Source organism: Neolamprologus multifasciatus, chromosome 8 (genome assembly GCF_963576455.1).
Source record: "Neolamprologus multifasciatus chromosome 8, fNeoMul1.2, whole genome shotgun sequence".
NCBI lineage: Eukaryota > Metazoa > Chordata > Actinopteri > Cichliformes > Cichlidae > Neolamprologus > Neolamprologus multifasciatus.
The window spans coordinates 4,079,285-4,095,198 of record NC_140446.1 but is presented as its reverse complement, the minus strand read 5'-3'; the positions used below and the strand labels follow the sequence as shown (position 1 = coordinate 4,095,198).

General features: G+C 40.2%; 1 protein-coding gene across 2 annotated transcripts in view; it reads right to left on the bottom strand.

Moving 5' to 3' along the window:
* LOC146512238 (corticotropin-releasing factor receptor 1) overlaps positions 1-15,914 on the bottom strand; it is a 124,660-nt gene that overhangs the window by 66,281 nt on the left and 42,465 nt on the right. For both annotated transcript variants that reach the window (XM_085171236.1, XM_085171237.1), the window contains one exon: positions 1,067-1,152. In XM_085171236.1, the coding sequence (XP_085027362.1) occupies positions 1,067-1,152 (86 nt within the window). The remainder of the gene's footprint in view (positions 1-1,066; positions 1,153-15,914) is intronic.

The window sequence follows — 15,914 nt, the reverse complement described above, 5'->3', positions numbered from 1 at the left end:
TGACTTCAGTAATGCTTTCCTGATTTACTTCATGGACTTGATCGCTTAATAGGACAAAGGCTGATAAATCAAGTTACCGTCACAGAGGATGCATCCATCTTTAGCTCTGTATGGTGGAAATAAAGTGAAGTATGTGAAGTGAATAAAAGCAGGTGAAGCCAAACAGCAGCGAAACCCACAAACGAACAAACACAACCTTCTGTCGACTTTGGAACTAAAAGCTGAATCTTACCATCTACCTTTGCTCCAGGTGGTGTTTTAAAGCAACAGTGCCAATGGTCACCTAGTGTGCGTTTGTCTGCCTCGCGTGTATCTGTAATTTCAGGGGGTCTAGTGCAGTACTTGACCCCCTGAAATGAAACTTGAAATGTGTATTTGTTCCTGCTCGATTTGTTTAAGCATGTTCTGCATTTTTATCAGGAGCATTCAGTCCTTTGGGGGGAAAAAAGAGCACTTACAACACTCGAAACACTGCACGAGGACGCAGCGAGCACGAACAAAAAACATGAGTAGAAAAAGTGGAAGAAAAAAACGTGAATGGGTAAAAATGTAGAGCACAGCAGGACCATAACAGCAGCGTGCTGACTGGCTGTTTTCTTCTCGGCTTTCACGAGTCGCTCACATCACCGGAGGACAATGCTGTTTAGAAAAATCACTGTTTTCTTTTCTTTTAAATGAAACCCGTGTTTCAGAAGAGAAAAAGCTGCAGGTCGATAAGCTGATTTAAAGCTTCCACCTACATTTGAAACCAGCGACGCCTCAATAACTCGGGGCAAGGTGACATTAAAGGCACGCTGCAGTGCAAAAATCAAAACAAGTAGATTCCTTAAAGAGATGCTCTGAGGCAATGTGCCGTATTTTCAGTGATGTTTCTTTTGTCTGCAGGCAAACAAACCCCGAAGTCATATTTACTATAAATATTCCAGTAAGCCTCGAGCAAAGCGGCGTCTTCCACCACTAACCTTGCCTTTGTCTGTTTCCGATTACCGTGCAGTAGGCTCCACACTTTTAGGATCCTCCCTAAAGGCCACATTAATCAAGGCACGTGCAGACAGCTGACTCTTACCTCCTCGTGAAGGATGGCTTTACACATGGAGTAGTTCCCCTTCAACGCCCATGTCCCATTTGCAAGACATCGCCTATAAACATTATCTGTAAAGAGAGCAAGAGAAGAAGAAAAACCAGATGAGGAGACTCTGTTTGATTTATCACTTTTTTTTTTTGCCTTTTCCTTTTTGGCCTCGTGTCCCTTTATGGGAATTTGTGCTCGATTCGTAGTGGCAGTGTGACCTTTTTCTGCTTTGAGACTAATAGGGAGAGATATCATTAGAGAAAGTCTCACAAGCTGTGATTTTTCACACGTTTGCTGTCGGAACAGTCTACCACCCTTCTGCCTAAGCACTGTTATTATTCTTTAAATTGAGACCCGCGAGTTAGCCGCAAATGACGTAAGCTTCACGTCCATCCTGTCGTTTAAGACCAGGGTTTAAATAGTTTTGCAATTTTCATTAGTTTTTATTTTTATTTAGTTTTGACTTCAGATTTTCAATTTTATATCAGTTTTAATTCGTTTTTACCAATTGTTTGCTAGTTTAGTTTAGTTTTTATTTTTTTGAAAATCCTTAGTTTCAGTTTAGTTTTGATTAGTTTCAGTTATAGTTTTAGTTGTGTTTGCAATAATTAAGTGTAACAAAATCCCAGTTTCATCATATCAGTCATTCTGCTCATCCTTGGGTATGTTGCTATTCCAGCTACCATACTGCACCCTGGACAGGTCGCCTGTCTGTCGCAGGGCTAACACGCAGAGACAGACAACTCACATTCCCACCTATGGGTTCTTTAAATAAATAAATAAAGGCAGATGAACAACCATTGATACCAGACAACTATAAAATGTATATCTTGGCCCCAATGAGACTATTAACTCTCACAGCACCGGGTGTTCGTAATTTTGGTTCAAGTGAATTGATAAACTTTTTGAAGGTAATTGACTCACACAGTTGTGTAGATATCCCCGTCCTGTTGTCTCGGGATGCATCACGCTGCCTTGCCTGGGGTTAGCTTCTGTTTCTGGGGATGAGGGTTGAGTGTGCTCCCTTACCTTCTCAAGCTAAGCTAGGTTAGCCTTCTTGTGTGAGCTTTTCAAGTGCACTTTAAGGTTTGTGGGATTTTTTTCCCTTTAGAAATGTCCCTCATAATTTGTCTGTTTCCACTGCAAGACACTTGCTTTATCCAAAACACAGTCATATTCAAAGTAATCCCAAATTGGACTCTGGCGCTTTCTTCCGACTTTTCCTGACATGATTCTGCGCGTGGACGGAGCAGCGACACAGACGACTCGACTAACGTGCTGCCACCTGCTGGCATAATGAGACACAGCAAGAAAAAAATCTGGAAACTAAACTTTCCATTTTAAACCATTTTCACCCTTGGCTATTGTATGACACGCACACATCAATGAAAACTAAACACATTTTTGCTATAAATTCAGTTAATTTTAGTAAGTTTTGTGAACACTCATTATAGTTTTAGTTAGTTTTCCTTCTTTTGTTTTTATTTTTATTTCCGTTAACGAAAATGTTTTTTCACTTCTAGTTTTCGTTATTTCGTTAGTTTTCGTTAACGATAATAACCTTGTTTCAGACGCTGGAGCTGAGGACAGAACTGTACTCTTGAATTACAGTTTTAATACTATTTAAAACTTTAAAATGGAAACTGGAAAATCACTTATTGAAATACAGATTCATGCAGAAAAAATAGACACAAAGCGCTCCCCGGGGGGTAAGTTGTAACGAGCAGATTCGAACACAGTGGAAGACGGGCCAGCAGCAGCAGCAGCAGCAGCAGCTGGGCTCTAGGGAGCTTCTCAATTTACTGAGAAGGGTCTACCACGGTTAGCCAATCAGCGAATTCCACAGCCAGTTCTACTCTGGCAGATATTCGGAAAATAAAGTACTTTCCAGTTGCTTCCCTGTTTCCTGTCTCCTATGTGGATCCGTCTTTGATATGTGTCCCGCAGAGCCCTGCGGACTTGTGTATTCCAAGCCAATTAGCCCATCCTACAGTCACGAGAAAGGCACTGAAGGGTGCAGGTGCTCGCCGTCTCCCACTGCTCGCACAGTCAAACGAGCTGCATGTGGAGAACTCCTGATGCAATGTCAGCACAGACATGTCAACAATCTATGTGTTATGGCATTTCTAAAATATACGAAGCATCCATGTGCCCTAAAATAAAGTGACTATTAATAATATACAAAATAAAATAGCTTTGCTTTGGTCTAATGTTTGCAAAATTGAGGATTATTTGGTAAATAATAATGATACTATTCACACATATGTAAAATTAAATGGGTCAGAGATAAAAATAAAAAATTAAATACATAATGAGGATCATACTTTTCACTCAAAACGATTTCAGATTAAAATAGGTCAAAGGTCAAAGTGGATATAGTCATAAATACTCAAGAATTGCACACACACACGGAGGTCGAGGATATTTAAGTGGTTGTTTTTTCTTTGTGGTGGGAATAAAAATATGCAATAATATGACAAGCTGAGTAAATAATAATTTAGACAATTATCTCTGAAGTGATGCGTAAGAAAAACTGAAGAATTTAATGAGCAACCCATCTGCTCCCCAAGGTGTTCAGGCCAAAGGAGTGCGAAGGTGCAGGTGACAGCAGTCTGAGATCATTATGCAAACTTTAAGCCCTGAAACGCTTTAAATAAAGAGAATAAAGTTTGATCTGTTTAAGTTTACAGGTTTAGCTGAAAGCCCAAACTGTGCAGTCCTACGTGCCACTTCAGAAATGTTCGGTTTGTTTTATCGTGTTGCTGAATCATCTCTGCCTCCTGCTTTAATCCAGTTGCTCCTGGACACGAACAATTACACATCCGCAACGAGATGTTTGGATTTAGAAACAGAAGAGAGGCGCCGATTATGGACTAAGATGGTTGAGTGAACAGCAGCCAGACTTCTGCTTGTCATGGTCCTGCACTGGTCATCTGTTGTGCTTTAACATCTCTCTAAATCTCTCGAGCTGGACTCATCTGAGCTCCATCTGCAGGTGGAGTCCCGGTCTCTCACATTTGGCTCACTCTTCCCAAATAAACATCCTGACCAAGTCTGACTATCACGTCCTGAAACATTTCATGAACAGCTCAGCGTCCGATTCTGTCAGGACTGACTCTCCTTCTCTCTCAGAGTTATCCTCCCATGTTGAGGCTCTGTTCCCTGCACCCTCCCTGTTCATCATTTACTCTGTTTAGTCTGTACTAGAGATGGCACGATACCACTTTTTTATGTCCGATACCGATATCATAAATTTGGATATCTGCCGATACCGATATGAATCCGATATAGTTTTAATCAACAAAACGTTTTTTAATATCTTGCTGCATTTTGTATAAGTTTATACTCAAGTTTAAATAAATAACAACACTAAAGCTACTCTGTTATACCTGTATGTAAAAAATACACTGCGTCCAAAATATGTCATAGTTCAGCAACACTGATCAATCTAATAAAGTTAAACCTGCTCCATCCTCCCTATTCTGGTATTTTAAAGAGTACTTAGAAGAAATTTTAAGCAACCTAACTAATAGGGTTGCAAACTCCCAGCAAAAAAATAAATAAATAGGGAACCACCCTCCACCTCATGATGCTTAATCGATGTAATCAAATTTCATTTGATGCAGGGGGAAAAATGCACAAAAATAAATTATTTTTCAAGAATAATTAAATAGATTCAACATCTTTCTTCAACAGAATTGCAGACTGCACAGATGGTATCTTCCCAAAGGAAAAAGTACTATAGCTTACTAGGGTATATTAGACTTAACAGTTACTATATACAGTAATGGACTTCTATATATTTTACACAAGATTAAAACTTTGGGTGTAAGAGTCAGATAATTATTTATTAAAAACTAGACATTTTAAATGAGACTAAGAAAGAAAAGTATGTCTTTGTGCCCCCTTTTCCCTGTTCATGCCCTATCAGCCCCCCTGGCTAAACTTTGCTAGATCCGCCCCTGCACAGTTACCAGCCGTCAGCTACGTAGAAAAAGATCCTGGTGTAGAAAGTAATATTAAATAAATTCTAACAACAGCTTATCAAGCTTAAACATGCTGCTGTTGTTCAGCCGCTGGTTTCCTCTTTCTGGTGAGAAGTGGGCCAAAAACAAAGAAGAGAGACGGACTCGCGACAGAAAAGCCGATCAGCTGATCATTAAGCAGTTTCAAGATTGAAGTAGCAGCAGGAGAGAGAGAGAGAGAGAGAGAGAGAGAGGCAGTCGCTCCATATATCGGTTGTTAAGCTTAACGCTGGAATGCTTTACAGACATTCAGAGATGAACTTACACACTTGCTTTACTTCTCTCTGAGATAACTTCCTCAGAGATGAAATGCTGGTTTGCTAGCAAGGCTACAAATACACACAGCCGCTCTATCACGTGATGCACACTGCTGCTACGTGCTACGGTTATGAGCCGAGTTACGCCGCGTAGCAAGTTTTGTGAGGTGCTTTTTTGATCTTTAATGGATCGGATTACATTTTTTATTTCTCGCCGATATCCGATCCAGTAATTTGGGTCAGTATCGGACCGATACCGATACGTAATATCGGATCGGTCCATCTCTAGTCTGTACAATAAAGCCATTTGAAAGGAAATCTCTCTCTTTTGGGTCTCACTTCAGGATCCGCTCACTTTAAAGGCCTTGAAACTTTTAGGCTCTTGAACATGTTTCACTTTTTATTCAGAAGTTCTTCAGCTCAGGCCAATAAAGGCGGATTGAGAAGCTGCCTTCGATTCAACCACTCCAGACCAACTAATGAGCGAGAGCCCACACAGAGAGCCCGACTGTAATGACTGTCAGAGGTTCGGCTCGTCTACATTTCGATGTTGAAATGACACGAGCACGCTGCACAGCTGAGTCTCACAGAAGAAAATGTGAGACAGTTATGAAAAACTGTTTGTGTTCAAGGACACCAGCTGTCACGTTTTTTTTGCAAAAGCACGAATCTGAAAGTAAAGTAGTTAAACAAGAAGCGTGTTTTGTGTCTGCAGCAGATATATGGTGTCCAAACTCATCAGCCAGGACAAGATGGCATATGAACACATGAAAGCTGGTTTTAATGACAATTATTAATCCATCCGTCCAATTTCTTAACTGCTGTGGGGCTGAAGACTGTCCCAGCTGTCGTAGGGCAAAAGGTGGGGTCCACCCTGGACAGGACACCAACCAATTGCAGGGCTAACACTTTAGAAGCAGTTTCAGTTCATTTGACGAGCAGAAGACAGTCACTCAGCAGTATAGTACAGTAAAAAAACACAATATTTATAAAACACAGCAACAAATATAGTAAAAAATTTTAATAGACTAAGTCTAAATATATGTGCACACTTGTATAAACAGAAAAAGAAATCTTAAATGAGATAAAGTGTCAGGAGTGAGCAGCAGTACAAACTGAACAGCACAGTTTGTGTGTCAGTTAGTGCAGGACTGCACAGAGTAAGGGTTTTTATTTCTATTTAAATACTTTTAAAAATACGTGACCAGTGCAGAGTGCAGTATGTATCTGTCAAACTGTAGGACAGCGTCTGCATCCTGTGTGTGTTTAAATATTGTGGTTGAGGTGTTGGTGGTAAAAACTGTTTTTAAGTCTTGTAGTCCGAGCAGACAGACTCCTGTAACTGTTAGGAGGTGGTGGGTAGGTGTTTTTGGGTTTTGTTTCCCTTCTTGGCACAGGTAGGCGGGCCGGGGCTTGATGGCATTCCGGCACACCTGCGGCGCATCGGACGTCATCAGTGAGCGCTTTTATGGAGCTGAATCTCGGACGTCTGGTGTCGGAGTATTGTCGTTTTCATAAGTGGTAACGTGTTGCTGCAAGCTGAATCTGTTGATTCCACGTGATTGAGCTGCATGTTTTTAGGATCCATCACCTGCCTGCTTCTCCTTTGTTCTAGCCTGTCCCGCTGCCTGCTCGCCTGCCTAGTTTTCTGTGTGTTGGCTTCTTTGGATCCGTGACGGAGAGTTACTTCGTACCAGGCTGTGATCACTGCTACAGCTGTATGTCTGTGTTGCAAGTAAGCTCTCCAACTCTCCTCGTCCACTTTTAGTTTAACTCTCGGCTATCGACGTACTCTGTAACTTGGTTTGTCCCTCGTTTTCAGGTAATTCCGGTGCGTCATCGGTCCACCCGCATACCTCGGCTCCGTCTCATCCTTTCAGCGCTGCTCTCCGTGCACATTTTTACCTGTCACTGTATATAGCCCCTTCCCTTGTAAATATTCCCTATCATTGTATATAAATTTGCATTACTACTATCCTGTGCTCGTGTGTGTTTCTGCCACTAAATCCATCTGGGTAAAGTCGCCCTAACAGTAACGTCTGCCAGATGGTAACAAGGAGAACAGCTGGTGTGCTGGGTGGCTGTGGTGCTTGATGATGCTGTGTGTTTTTGGGTACCCAGAGAGAACACAAAACACACAATAACATGTTAAAAAATAACAACAATGAAGTGTAAACATGTTCGATGTGCAAGACTTGGAGTGAGCATCAAACTGATGCCAGAATCCAAATTCAGACGTTTTCACCCATTTAAAGGGGGAACGTGTTGATTTTGCACAGACACAAGTCTGTATGAGAGAAATAAAAGTGTTCAGGGACACAAACAAAGGGGAAATAAGGGCAGCGCGGTGGTGTAGTGGGTAGCACTGCTGCCTCACAGCATGATGATGCTGGGTTTGAATCCCTCTGCTCTATGACTGCTGGGGTAAGGCCCCATAATCCTGAAGTGGATGTAACTGGATGGATGGAAGTAAAACAGAAACAAAATAAGTGCATCAGATTAATTTAGAGTATCTGTCACAGATGAAGGAAACACTCCAGAAATGAGAAGCACAAAGACTGTCACTCAGTCTCGGTCACTTGAGGGTAAAAATCAAAAGCGAGTCCCAAATAATGATTTCTCCACATTGCGGATAATACAAAGTGACTGGTGTGTGTGTGTGTGTGTGTGTGTGGGTGGAGGGGGTGTTGATATGGAGGCACTGACAAATGATGAGTAAAATTACATTTTTCCACTCAGGCCCGCCGTGTCACAGCACAGGACACGGTAAATCTGGAACAAATTTCACATTTGTCATTTCACATTTATTATCTCTAAAGATGACGGAAATGAAATCCGTCAAGTGGGACATCGTGGAACTGAGAGACCTCAAACGAGGCCGTTTCAAGTTGAAGGGAAACTCTTTTTAGAGTGGGTGTTTGACATGCGGGGCTACCTGCAGGGGAGCTGCGAGTGTGTGAATCAAATGTTGAAACGCACGCGTGTGGTTCAGTTAATTTGATGATTATCACGGTTGAAATGACGTTAGATATGCCGCCTGCCACGTAATCACGTTAGGGCGCTGTTAGGGACCGCAGCTCGATCTTCAGGTCAGACTTTCCGTCGGGCGGTAATTGGCAGTGAAGTCACGTATGCGCGTGTCACTTCTCCCATTTCAAAACATTTTCCAGACTTTTATGGACAGGGCTGACCCCGATCTCGGAGCGGGTCGCTTCCGAGGGTCATTGGATACCTTTTTCAGTGACAGTGGACTTTTTGTTGTTCAGACTGAACGTCAGAAAGCTGTCAGCATCCATAAACAATGGAACTTTTCTTCTTTCCACTAAGATCACACATCACATGTGCACTACAGTGAAAAAGCACTCGCCTCTTTCCTGATTTCTCAGTTTTTTGCATATTTGTCACACTTTTAGATTTCAGATCATCACACAAATCTAAATATCAGACAAAGATAACAAGTTTAAATGATGATTTCATTCATTAAGGCCCTTTTATTACCTGGCCTTATGTGACAAACTAATCGCCACCATGTTATCATGAAATTAACTGTGAGTTTAATTTCAGTAATTACATGCAGACTTTATAACTGCTACAAATGTTGGATCAAGAAATCGCTTAAATTGAACCTCTCTGACAAAGTGAAAAGTTCTCAAAAAGCAGCACATTGCTGACCAGGGTTTTAATAGTTTTGCAATTTTCATTAGTTTTTATTTTTATTTAGTTTTGACTTCAGATTTTCAATTTTATATCAGTTTTAATTAGTTTTTACCAATTGTTTGCTAGTTTAGTTTAGTTTTTATTTTTTGAAACTCCTTAGTTTCAGTTTAGTTTTGATTAGTTTCAGTTATAGTTTTAGTTGTGTTTGCAATAATTAAGTGTAACAAAATCCCAGTTTCATCATATCAGTCATTCTGCTCATCCTTGGGTATGTTGCTATTCCAGCTACCATACTGCACCCTGGACAGGTCGCCTGTCTGTCGCAGGGCTAACACGCAGAGACAGACAACTCACATTCCCACCTATGGGTTCTTTAAATAAATAAATAAAGGCAGATGAACAACCATTGATACCAGGCAACTATAAAATGTATATCTTGGCCCCAATGAGACTATTAACTCTTGCAGCACCGGGTGTTCGTAATTTTGGTTCAAGTGAATTGATAAACTTTTTGAAGGTAATTGACTCACACAGTTGTGTAGATATCCCCGTCCTGTTGTCTCGGGATGCATCACGCTGCCTTGCCTGGGGTTAGCTTCTGTTTTAGGTAAGCTAGGTTAGCCTTCTTGTGTGAGCTTTTCAAGTGCACTTTAAGGTTTGTGGGATTTTTTTCCCTTTAGAAATGTCCCTCATAATTTGTCTGTTTCCACTAAAAGACACTTGCTTTATCCAAAACACAGTCATATTCAAAGTAATCCCAAATTGGACTCTGGCTCCCGACTTTTCCTGACATGATTCTGCAGGTGGACGGAGCAGCAACACAGACGACTCGACTAACGTGCTGCCACCTGCTGGCATAATGAGACACAGCAAGAAAAAAATCTGGAAACTAAACTTCATTTTCACCCTTGACTCTTGTATGACACGCACACATCAATGAAAACTAAACACATTTTTGCTATAAATTCAGTTAATTTTAGTTAGTTTTGTGAACACTCATTATAGTTTTAGATAGTTTTCCTTTTTTTGTTTTTATTTTTATTTCCGTTAACGAAAATGTTTTTTCACTTCTAGTTTTCGTTATTTCGTTAGTTTTTGTTAGTTTTCGTTAACGATAATAACCTTGTCGCTGACATCTGTCAGTCTGGAAAGAGTTACAACTAGGGCTGCTCGATTATGGCAAAAATGATAATCACGCTTATTTTCACTGAAATTGAGATCTCGATTATTTGACGATATTTATTTAACAATAACAATGTGTTGAATAATGACTTTAAAGATTGTCAAAAAATAATATAAAATAATGTGCAAATACTGATAACAGTGCAAATGTTTGCAATATAAAAAAGAAATGAAAAATGTAAACATCTATGTTTAGTGAACTTTGCAGTGTTGCTCTGTGGTGCAGCTACGACACTGTAGCAAAGTTTACACACTGTGTCTACTTGATCCACGTCTGACTCAGAACCCATAATGTTTCCACACCACTCAAGTTTTTTTTACCTCTTTTCAACCAACAGCAGTCACTCTCCTCTCCAAATAACTTCTGCTTAGCTTTCCGAGCTTCCCTCGGGTCCTCTTAATCAGCGGTCCCCAACCCCCGGGCCTCGTGAGTCGTTTGGTACCGGGCCACGAGAGTTGAGGCTCAGGTGTGAAATGTATAGTTTTCAGGGTTTTTATCGGTTTTCAGCGTTATATTGTTATCGTTTTTATCGTTTACTCGGTTTTTCTGGGTCTTTTCACGTGTGTTATGAATAAATCTTCTTTTTTTCGGTACCGGTACTAGTTTTATTTTGTTGTATTTATCCGCGACACCTTAAAGGCCGGTCCGTGAAAATATTGTCGGGCATAAACCAGTTCATGGCGCAAAAAAGGTTGGAGACCGCTGCTCTTAATTGTTGTGACACGTGTTCGAAATGCAGAGAGGTGCGCTCGATTTGCCACACGGAGCAGCGCGAGAGTAAAGCACGAGGGCGGGGCTAATAATCGGCTCAGTCATTTTTAATGATCGTTGAAAGCCCAGATCGTAATCGTGATTAAAATTCGATTAATTGAGCAGCCCTAGTTACAAAGCCATCTCCAAGGCTTTGAGACTCCGTGGTGAGAGCCATTATCCACAAACAGAGAAAACCTGGAACAGCGGTGAATATTCCCAAGAGTGGCCGGATTACTAAATTACTCCAGGAGTCCATTGATGACTCACCCAGGAGGTCACAAAAGAACTCAGAACAATATCTAAGACATAGCATTTGTCAGATAATTCAATTTAAAATGCTCGAAAAGGCATCGATGCCAAAAACATCCAGTCGGGTGATCGAAGGTGAAGGAGGACTAGTAGACACCCAAAGGCAGACATTAACGGAAATCATTAACGGCATAAAAGATGGACGTAGCCCCCGTGGCATCGTTCTTTGGTTGGTGAGCTCCCGTCACAAAGCCCAGAGGCAAACACTTTTATTGGACGCTGCATGCTCATTGGAGATGGAGGTCTCCTTCGTTTCAGACTAATAATGATGATAAGTTCCCAAATGGACTTCATGACTTATTCAATATGACCTGAAACGAGTGGCTGAGCCTATGAAGGCATCAAGACAGTGTTTACAGAGGTCAGGACCCCTGTGAATACACAGGCCCCTCGTAACATCTGCACACCAGGCAATTCTTGTGCAACTCGCCTTTTTGTTCAGGTTTAAAGTTAGCAGGGTTATGAGTGGTCAGTTATGTTAGACTGGTGCAAAGCAACATGCGGCATCCATGCACGCTGTTACGTTAGTTTAAGGGATTGAATTTAAGCTGATGATGCTTTTTAGCTTCACCTTTATTCTCGCTTTAGGCTGAAAAGCAGCCACGATAGCATCATCATATAACATCTGCTTATACACTCAAAAAAAATGAAATTGGGTGGTTGTTACATGCACAAGATCCAAACTTGTAATTTGAACGAAATAATTCCATGTTTCCATGGTGAACGTAATCAAATCATGTAGCATCTGCATGAAATCCAGCAACTTACTAGATTGTATCCTGTCATCTCAACAAGAACAAATTAAGTTGCTGGATTTCATGCAGATGCTACATGATTTGATTACGTTCACCATGGAAACATGGAATTATTTCGTTCAAATTACAAGTTTGGATCTTGTGCATGTAACAAGACTGACTTTTATTGTGCCAAAGTGTTTAAACAATATAAGATGAATTTAAATAAATCTAATTAGACTAATGTGGTACAAACATGTTGACTGAACAAAAGTCAAATTAATTGAATGCTAATGTTAATATTATGTTAAACCTACACACATATATTGTGTTGACACAACACAACCAAGATGGATTAATATAACATGATTTTAGATGGAATATAAGTGGCAAGATAAAATTACGTTCATCCAATGAATTATTTTTTTGAGTGTACAGAGCAGGATACAGCTGGCCAAGTTTATTTTTCTTATCTTATTCAGATATTCTGTGTTGTCATATATTATATTTTATTGAACTACCCTATTTAATTGAAGCTCCAGAGGAGCTTTTGTGATAAAGTACATCTTATTTAATCTTTCTTACTGGAACTTATGAAACAAATCACATCGTATTTATTTAATATTTAGTTTACAGATTTTAGGTTTAAAAACCTACTAAATCCCACTTTTAGCAGAGCAGAGATGAAGAAAACTACAGGTAGGCACACCTCTCAATTTGACCCACACCCATGTGACTACAAGCCACTAACCTGCTTTCACAGCAAGCCTCAAGTGGCCATTAGAGGAACTGCAGTCTTAAGCACATAAATATAAGCTTTATTTTTCAGCCCCTCTATAAGCTCCATCCTCGAGATAAGCTAAAAAGATGAAAGATGAAGGCAAACAGAAATAACAAACATCAAACGCGTTCCCGTCAGTGTGCATGCGGACACCTGAGAGGGAGGCTGATAATCCTAAATGCATGTTTTAATAATCGTAAATGTCCGGGGAGGGGAAGAGATAAAATCGGATTGGGTTGCCTGAGGGCAACAATGTGCAATGACCTGGTTAAAAATAGGATGTTGACAGTGTAAAGGGACTGTCATCCCCAATCAAGATTACCTAGCTTGTGATATTCCCTAAACCCCAAATGCAATATCCTAGAGAGCTTTAAAATCTGTCTGTGGACGATTACGTCAATGTCAAAAGTTAAGACCGACAAAGTTGCCTAATGGACTGACCGTGCACATAATTCATAGTTTTTATATTTTTAAGTAAGCCTTTACTGAGATGTGGACACATAAACAACAGGTTATCAGTGATTTCATCCCTGTAAAAATCTGATTTTTTGCTTTTTTTGCACGTTTTCACTGCACAGTCAAACAAAATCTTCTCATTAAAGACACGTTTTCTTTTATAACAAAGCTTCTTTACATGGCACTGCATGAGTGCACAACTTTCCTCCGGGGTACTTGGTCACACATAATCTGAATTTATTAAAGTCAAAGCAATAAAGTCACTTTGTGAAAAAAAACAATGCACATTAACAAAAACAAAGATTTAGTGTGTAAAAGCAGAAAGAAAAAGCGACCGCGCTGAGACGTCACCTTCACGCAGAGCCAAGAGATTAAAGGTAGAAATGGTGGAGCTTTCAAATTAAGCAGCATGACCTTGAAATGAATTCTTTCTGGCACTGGACCACAGAGTGATTTATGACTGTTAAACCTCAGTAACACAGGAGGCATTTCTTATGCAATAAGGGAATTAAGTAGCTCGGGATAATTTCTTGGCATCGCTCGACAAGTTGCATGAGAAGAGGTGAGGGGAGCTTTACGGCACAGGCACATTACGGTGGATTTAATGCCCGGCTCTGTTATTATCTGCTACGTTTATAGGAAAATTTGTGTTGTTTCAGCAGCGTGTATGTGCGAGAAGCTGAAATACACAACTGGCAAATGTTTCCCCGTCACACAGAATGAATAAACTCTTTGATTTGTTTCTGAATGTTTCTCTGACACGTGCGAGAAGAAGGAGACGGTTAATGTTGAAACCTGGAATAGTTTTGGTTTACGAATATTAAAAATAAGAAAAACGACCAAATTTGGATTTTTGTGAAGTAAACAGCAGCACAGCACTGTTTACTTCACCCCTGATGACCTTTTTGTTTTTAACTTGTAGAAAGAAATTATGTTTGCAGAGCTTCTTTTGGATTTTGAAGTGCATAAAGTTCAATATATGTATATAGACACCTTCTCTGCAGCTGCTCCTCCCTTCGCAATATTTGCATTGATTGCCCTTTCCTGACAAAACCCTCTCATAGATTTGTGTCTCATACTGAGGCTGCATGTTAAGCAAATGTGCACGAGCCACTGGCTCATTATGAGACGTTTTTTAAATGATGCTATTATGGTGTTTTTGTGTGCGTGTTGGTAATAATAATACATTAAACTTGAATTATATATACAATAGAGGGAGGTTTGTTTTCTCTTTGTAAGCAGGAACTGGAGTTGAGGACTGATTTAAGAACGTATGTCTGAATCTTTGTGCACATCTTGCACTTTTTTATGTTTGCTGTGTTATGTGGATGAATAAAGTAGGTTAAAAATGTTCTGATGGATGTGTTTGTGAATTCTGCACAGAACTAAATTAGCTGCTTGGCTCTTTTTAGATAAAACGAACATCGGATCAAAGGCTGAACTGGGAAACGTACAATCTAAGAATGAGTATTTTTCTACACTCGTTGTATCGTTTTATCTTTTAAATCCCGTTTAAAAACTCATTTATTCAACATAGCTTTTCCATCTAGTTAGCGTCCCTGTTTTATATTTGGTTCAATTTCTTATTTATGTACTTTATCTTTTAGCTATATCTGTTCTTAGTAACTTTGTTCTTATATTCCCTTTTATTGTTGTATAATTAGTGCCCTTAACCTGATGACATATGTGGTACTTTGTTAATAGTCTTTTATTTATTGTCTTAATTTTCCTGTTTTTATTGTAAAGCACTTTGGTGTACCACTGGTCTTTTAAATGTGCTGTACAAATAAAGTTGTATTGTATTGTATCCATATCATAGCTAGCGTGTGGATTTCAGTGTGATGAGTTTGTGGATTGAGTCCTTCGTGAAACTGTGATGGTATAAAACTGCATGTGGTGCAGAAGTATCGCCTGCAGAGAAAAGGTTTTTGAAATCATATTTTGGGGCAAAGCCACCACAAATCTGAAGCAATAAAAAATAATCATACTACATGGTGACTATCAAAATAAAAGTTGTAGTTCTCTCCCAATTAATTTAAATGAGGGCTTGACTTTGTAAGGTGGTGGTGCCAAGATGGTTGCCAAGTGCTCCAGTGTGCTCACCGCTGTTCTTCTCCTGTTTGCAGCCAAACATTTATTAAATTGTTTTTTCCTGACTGAAGCTTCCATTGGAGGACAATAATGCAATTCCTTTTCTTTCTGCTCTCCTGACTTTGTTTCAGTTCCTCAGTCGCTGTCACAGGAGCAGCTGACTCAGCAGAAAATGCATCTTTTACTGCACCTGCAAACTTCTTCCAAACCTAATCAAGTAGCTGAGCTACTTAACTAAATCTAGGCGCTGAAAAAAGAAGGAAATCAATCAAAGTGCAAAACACACAGGACACAAATGGATATGAACTACGTCCGTGAGTGTGACTTTTATCTCCTAACACAGGCTCTGCAGTTACTACTGAATCACAGCACTGACACAAAAAGACACCTTGGACATAACGGGAAGGCGCAGGTGGCATTTTATTATGTGACAGGAAGACAAAGTTTTGGATCGCCACACCTCCCTCTCCCGAGACCACCTCCAGTTTCTGCGAGGACACTGTGGTGTTCCCAAACCACCCCAGAGACACAATCTCTCCAGCAGGTCCAGATCCAGCCCCAGTGTCTCCTCTCCTGTGACATGCCTCACCTGGGAG